The sequence below is a fragment of the Engraulis encrasicolus genome, chromosome 9 (assembly GCF_034702125.1).
Source record: "Engraulis encrasicolus isolate BLACKSEA-1 chromosome 9, IST_EnEncr_1.0, whole genome shotgun sequence".
Classification (NCBI taxonomy): domain Eukaryota; kingdom Metazoa; phylum Chordata; class Actinopteri; order Clupeiformes; family Engraulidae; genus Engraulis; species Engraulis encrasicolus.
Genome location: NC_085865.1, coordinates 4,018,378 through 4,025,877, shown reverse-complemented (window position 1 = coordinate 4,025,877; position 7,500 = coordinate 4,018,378). Strand labels below are relative to the sequence as shown.

Below are 7,500 nucleotides of genomic sequence, written 5' to 3'. Positions count from 1 at the left end.
TGGCAAACACCACAGTAGAGGCCCTCATGGCAAACACCACAGTGGAGGCCCCCCCGTGGCATTCCTGCTTATCCCACCACAGCACATTTGTGTCTGTTAAAAACTGTATGTTGTTTAAGCCAGTGGTTCTCAAACTTTTTTAAACTGCGTACCCCCTAAGCAATTTTAACATATGATGAGTACCCCTCTCACTCATGCTCTACATCTGTTCCTCTATCCCAATGTGGGAAACACTGGTTTAAGCCATTGACGCTGGATGATGCGGCGTATACACTGCATTGGCCTAGGCACCTGGAGCGATGCAGCATTCAGGCTCTTGAGATTTTAGCTTTTTTAAATAAAAATGTATGTATGTGTACTGTATATATGGTATGTTAGAGCTGAAGGAACACATTCCAATGCAACACGAGGCTCTTGGCATTTAAAGTGATACTGTCCCATTTTTGGAAATAAGCTTATTTTACACCTCCCCTTGAGTTAGATAATAGGGTTTTACCGTTCTCCTGTACTTTCAACCGTTCTCTGGGTATGGCAGTGCAAATTTTACCTTCAAGCTAGCAGTTAACATTGAGTCCTATGAGACCAGCTGGCGGCTAACTGGTCTCATAGGACTCAATGTTAACTGCTAGCTTGGAGGTAAAATTTGCACTGCCATACCCAGAGAACGGTTGAAAGTACAGGAGAACGGTAAAACCTTATTATTTAACTCAAGGGGAGGTGTAAAATAAGCTTATTTCCAAAAATGGGACAGTATCACTTTAAATGCAACTCATTTCATGGGTTAATGTTGAGAGAATGGGAAGCACAGGTATCACTTATGGAGCTCTCCTCCGTGTCCTGATCAATTGACTAACAGAGCTTGCCATGCGTTTCTGAAACACTTTCAACAGCATTGCTAGTATGAACAGAGGCGCATTTTGTCACCAGGCAAGGCAGGCAGCCGCTTGGGGCCCCCAGTCACTAGATGGTGAAAAACAGCTCAACTTCAAACTATAATAGCGGCAATTTGTTTTGGATGTTCATTCCTTTGGGTTTTTGCTTGGGGCCACCATTGACACTAGAATCGCCTCTGAGTATGAAATAATCTTTAATACAAATCTAGGTGGTAGGTGGTTTCCTGTTGCTAACGGATTACTACTGTACTTGAGTGTGTCAACTGGTGTGTCTCACATGTGTGGAATGGTGGTCGTAAAGATGACAACTATGATAGTGAAAGTGATGAGAATAACAACTGGTTTCTCACGCGTGTGGGATGGTGGTCTTGAAGATGATTTATAATAATGACAAATACAATGGTAAACAAAATGATAAAGTTCTCACGTGTGTGGGATGGTGGTCTTGAAGATGATTTATACAGGGTTCCCACACCTTTCTCATGAACAAATTCAAGCACTTTTCAAGCACCTTCAAACACCAAAATGTTCAGTTTCCCAGCACCTTTAAATAGCTCGCGAGAAGGGGGTGTGGGGGTCCTCCCCCAGAAATGTTTGTGCTTTTAAGATGCAATTTCCTGCATTCTAATCAATTTTAGGATGTCGAATGGATAATCCCATCTGACATTTCATTCCCTCTGATTTTTGATGTACCTGAAATTTATATTATTTGGCTTACTGAGTTTAACTTGACACAAATTTCAAGCATTTTCAAGCACTTCACCAAACATTCAAGCACTCTCACAACCTTGAAAACACTTAATTGAAATTCAAGCATTTTCAAGGAATTCAAGCACCAGTGGGAACCCTGATTATAATAATAACAAATACATTAGTAAAAATGATTATTAAGTCCTCACGCGTGTGGGATGGTGGTCTTGAAGATGTCCAGCATGCAGGTGCAGGTCTTGTCCCAGGTGTCCAGGCTGAACTTCTCCCCGTTCAGGATCACCACGTTCTCAAGGCAGTTGGTGCCCGACCGCGCCAGCTGCTCATTATCTAGCCAACAGATCAATACAATCAATCAATCAATCAATCAATCAATCAATCAATCCATCAATCAGTCAATTAATCAATCAATCAATCAATCAATCAATCAATCATTCAATCAATCAATCAATCAATCAATCAATCAATCAATTGCTCTCCTTAAACTCTCTGGGTTGTATAGGGAAAAAATAAGCTTCCAAGTGGCCAATGCAAAATGACATACACCCATTTCTGACCAGTTTCAAGAGAAAGACCATCTACGTTTTTTGATCCTTGGTTTGCTCTCATATTTACACTTAGATCACCAGCCCCCAGCAAAACCAGGAAGAAAGTTGCTACTACAGAATGCCAAGGTCTTTCCAAGACATACCTTATTTTCAATTTTTAATGACACCTTCAAGCTTTCTGGCCAACAGGCCTCATTAAAGCAACCCACCTGCTGCTAATGCCCCTATGAAGGCCATTGGACCTGAGTCATGCATTCACAATTATATTTTATTTTTTAATGACACTTGTAAGGCTTCTTGGTCATGACTGCCATAACAATAAGGGTGCTGTACTGTAGAATTATGAAAACACTGTTGCGACAAGTTGCAATCTTTCAGGTTGTTTGCATAATGGAAACATGAATTAAATTTTCCCCATGTTAACACAGACACACACACACACAGACACGCAAACAGACACACAGACACAGACACAGACACACAGAGACACACAGAGACACACACACACACACACACACACACACATACACACACACACACACACACACACACACACACACACACACACACACACACACACACACAAACATATAGACACAGCTTACAGACACAGACACAGACACAGACACACACACACACAGACACGCAAACAGACACACAGACACAGACACAGACACAGAGGTTGTTCGCATAATAGAAACATGGGTTAAGTTTTCCCCATGTTAACTCAAAAGAGAGACACATAACAGACACACACTAACACACACACACACAGACACACCGTAATGCCTGCTCACCTTGCTGGACACACCAGTAGAGCTGTGCGAGGATGTCGTCCAATAGGACATCGCTGAGCGATTCGAAGTACTGCGTGAAGACGTCACAGATGGCGTACAGCGCATGGTTACATGTGGTGGTCATCCACTCCGCTTTCTGTGGGACACACACACACGCACACGCACACGCACACACAGACACAGACACAGACACAGACACAGACACAGACACAGACACAGACACACACACACACACACACACACACACACACACACACACACACACACACACACACACACACACACACACACACACACCCAATAAGATACAATAAGAACAAATAGACTTATGCCCCCAGTTGCAACTGAGCCACCATCTCTCTTAGCTGTATCCTTCTCAACACTGTTGAGTCCCCGTTGAGTTTGTTTGTTTGTTTACATTTATGGCCAAATATGCAACTGTGGCTATTTCATGGCCAGTACAGGTAATAAAATTCACTTCACATTAAAAATAAACAATGATATAAATAATGGAATAAATACATTAAATAAGTTTGGTCACATCAATACATTTTAAAAAGTTCAAAATCTTTAAAGGTGGGACCTTATTAAAAATACCAAAAATAGTGTCTTCTTTAAAAAAAACTGTTGTCTTTTCCTTCTGAGAGCAGGGCAAGATAGAATATTGCTGAATTGATAAGAGATGTCCACAAAAATCACAGAGGGGAGGTTCAATTCCAGTTAGCAAAAAGAGCATGAGTGAGTCTAGAGTGACCAATTCTACAACTTGTGTTGAGTCCCCGTTGAGAAACACTACGGTACTTTAAATCCTGGTGGTGACTAGTGGTGTGGATCGGCACTGCCCTCACGATCCGATTCGATCCAGAATCGGGAGGTAGCGTTTCGATTCGATTCTATGCAATCCGATCCGATCCGATTGAATTCTACAATGCATTGCAATGCATTACATTTCTACTGAGAGCAAAGCAAATGTTTTATCAGTCATGATGAGGCAATACAAGTAGTCAGATACTGAGCAACAATTTATAGGCTGTTTTCTGTATCAGTCTGTATCAGTCTTGCAATGTTTTGAAGTGCTTTTATTGAATTTAACATTCATTTGCTCCCGAAATATCCATGGAAGTAATTGAAACTTTAAAAAAATGTCGGATCGATCCTGGAACTTGTCGGATCGATCCTGGATCGTTCATGCCCCGCATTGGATTGCATCGCCGAATCAATTATTGTTGACACCACAAGTGGTGACTGACCTCGGTCTGCTGTTCGGGCAGCTTCATGTTGTCGAAGATGCGGAAGACGATCCTGAAGAGGTCCTGCCACCAGTGCTTCTCGAAGGTGTGGCCATAGGTCTTCATGATCTCAAACATCACCGTCAGACCCCTGTGGAGAGGAGAGCACACAACACACACCACACAGCATGATAACTTACCACCACTATTACACACACCGTACACCACACACAGCACACGTAAGGGATAATGTATTGTCCACACGTGACTATAGGAAAATATTTTCCTGACGGGGCGAATAACACCCCCTGACGCTGAGTGATCTCTGAAGTGACCAAACTCGTTGCCATTGGCAGCGGGTATTATTAGGTGGGCATTACAGAGAAGTAGTGACTACCGAACGTTGGGTCCGCCCATTGAAAATGAATGGGAGCTCTTGCACCATTCCAGAGTGCCGTATAATAAGCATGATAACTTACCACCACTATTACTACGGGGCTTGAACTCGCAACCTCTGAGCTCCAGTTTGGCATGGCAAGCATAGGTATGATACCAGAGATTCTAGGAGTATTATGCCCTCATCCAGTCTCTCTGACGATACCACTGGGTTAAAGGTCTGGGCCGATAGATCAGCACTACCGCGTCTGTATGACACTTTGGGAGGGAGGTTAGCGAACATTCTATCGCGATAAAATCCTGCTAATAGCTAAAAAAGGTGGGTAATTACAAGATTTTTTGTGTATACAAAATATGTTTTGTGTAACAACAGGGTAACAGAGAGAAGTTAGTATCTAACTAGTAACTAACATCAACGTCAGACCCCTGTGGAGAGGAGAGCACACCGCACAGCACACAGCACACAGCATGAGACACAGAGAGACACAGCATGACACACGCCAGACATTACTAAGGGGCTTGAACTCGCACTCTTGCAGTGACCTCACTTCACTGACAAATTGGGTTTAGGGCAGGGATCTAGGTTTATGTGTATTACATAGTATAGTACTTACTTTGTAATAACCCCCTTTTTACCCATTAGATAACATGTAACCTCTCTCTAGTTACCCTGTTGTTACCCAGAAAGTACGCAGTATCACAGCCTGGCCACTAGGGGGCTTAGCGCGCCTGTTCAATACTGTACCCTCAGTAAATAGTAGTCACCACATGTGGAGTAGGCCTAGAAGATGCTGTGTGTACAGATGAGAACTATTTACAATTTACATCAGGGGTGGGGAGCATTTCTCATTTGAGGGGCCACTTCACATTCCTCCAAAGAAGATGTTGTGGGTACAGATGAAAACTATTTACAATGGCCAGTTCCATTCTCAGTCATTCTCTCAACTGTCCAGAACTGCTGAATTGCAAATGCAGATAATGTACGAGGAAATTCAATTTTAAATTGTAGGAACAAAAAAGGTGTGTGTGTGCGTGTTTGTACTGTGTGTGTGTGTGTGTGTGTGTGTGTGTGTGTGTGTGTGTGTGTGTGTGTGTGTGTGTGTGTGTGTGTGTGTGTGTGTGTGTGTGTACTGTGTGTGTGTGTGTGTGTGTGTGTTTGTACTGTGTGTGTGTGTGCGTGTGTGTGTGTGTGTGTGTGTGTGTGTGTGTGTGTGTGTGTGCGTGTGCGTGTGCGTGTGTGTGTGTGTGTGTGTGTCACTGACCTGGTCCTGACGTCGAGCTTGCAGCGGTTGATGATGCAGGAGAGTTCGAAGAGGATGGGGAACCAACCCCGCACCCAGACACGATCCTCAGGAGCCACATTCATATCATCACTAGTGTAGTCCTTAAACGCCTACAGGGTGGGGGGGGGGGTGGGGGGGGGGGGGGGGGGGGGGGGGGGGGGTTGGGGAGAGGGAGAGAGGGGGAGAGATGGAGAGGGAGAGGGGGAGAGAGGGAGAGGGGGAGAGAGGGGGAGAGATGGAGAGATGGGGAGAGGGAGAGGGGGAGAGAGGGAGAGATGGGGAGAGGGAGGGGGGAGAGAGGGAGAGGGGGAGAGAGAGGGAGGGAGAGGTAGAGGGGGAGAGAGGGAGAGGGGGAGAGAGAGGGAGGGAGAGGTAGAGGGGGAGAGAGATAGAGAGATGGAGAGGGGGAGGGAGAGGGGAGAGAGAGAGAGATGGAGATGGAGAGGGGAGAGAGGGAGAGGGGGAGAGAGATGGGGAGAGAGAGGGAGGGAGAGGTAGAGGGGGAGAGAGATGGAGAGATGGAGAGGGGGAGGGAGATAGATGGGGAGAGAGAGGGGGGGGATGGGGAGAGGGAGGGAGAGGGGGAGGGAGAGAGAGAGGGAGATGGAGAGAGAGGGAGATGGGGAGATAGAGGGAGGGAGAGGGGGGGGAGAGAGAGATGGAGAAAGGGGGAGGGGGAGAGAGAGAGGGAGAGGTAGTGAGAGAGAGGGAGAGAGAGAAAGAAAGAGACAAAGAGAGGGAAGGGTCAGTAATGGGAGAAAAACATTGTTTGAAAAAGTTGTTTGAAATAGCAAAATAAAGAGCACGAAAAAAAGCTAACAGTTTGAAAACTCTCTGTGTTTGTATTTGTATTGTCTGCAGTGGCATCAGTGATCACCTAAAGCAGGGATGTCAAACTCAGGCCCGGGGGCCAAATTTGGCCCACGAAGCCATTTTATTCGACCCGCGAGATCATTTCAAATATCTAATACAGTTGGCCCACATACACCCTAATGTATAGCGTAACATGACTTGGACATGAAATTTGCTGTGTCAAGGTATGTGCAGACACATTTTAACTAACAAATATGATGGGATAGAGTGTGTGTGAAATTTAACTATGAATATGAAGTGCATGTACACACAATTTTAGTCCATTTAACTATGAATATGAAGTGCATGTACACACAATTTTAGTCCATTTTTAAAAATAAATGTTGAGTTCGGCCCGCGACTTCGTTCCAGATTTTGATTTTGGCCCTCAGTCTCAGAGACGTGTGGGTCGTGTGTGTGTGTGTGTGTGTGTGTGTGTTTGTGTGCGTGTGTGTGTGTGTGTGTGTGTGTGTGTGTGTGTGTGTGTGCGCGTGTGTGTCTAACCTGCGGCCTGTCGGAGACGTATTTGGCGCAGTGTCGTATGAGGCGTATGGCCTCCATGCTGGTGTCGGGGAAGGAGGCGTTGCAGGCGAACTCAGACAGACACTTGACGGCGTCCTGGAAGGAGTCTATGGTGGCCAGGAAGTGCTTCTCAAATACATTCGCTGGGGAGACAACCAGACAAAAAGGTTAGAGACAGACAGAGAGGAATCCCTGTTTCTGGGTGGCAATAACAAACATTCCAGACGCTTATCGGTGTGCAGAATGTGGTGTGTGTGTGTGTGTGTGTGTGT

General features: G+C 45.2%; 1 protein-coding gene across 1 annotated transcript in view; it reads right to left on the bottom strand.

The window, feature by feature from the left end:
• arfgef1 (ADP-ribosylation factor guanine nucleotide-exchange factor 1 (brefeldin A-inhibited)) overlaps positions 1 to 7,500 on the bottom strand; it is a 157,255-nt gene that overhangs the window by 8,743 nt on the left and 141,012 nt on the right. The window contains exons 29-33 of the mRNA XM_063206391.1: positions 7,211 to 7,371; positions 5,834 to 5,964; positions 4,197 to 4,326; positions 2,947 to 3,082; positions 1,793 to 1,931 (exon numbers count right to left, since the gene is read on the bottom strand). Of these exons, the coding sequence (XP_063062461.1) occupies positions 1,793 to 1,931; positions 2,947 to 3,082; positions 4,197 to 4,326; positions 5,834 to 5,964; positions 7,211 to 7,371 (697 nt within the window). The remainder of the gene's footprint in view (positions 1 to 1,792; positions 1,932 to 2,946; positions 3,083 to 4,196; positions 4,327 to 5,833; positions 5,965 to 7,210; positions 7,372 to 7,500) is intronic.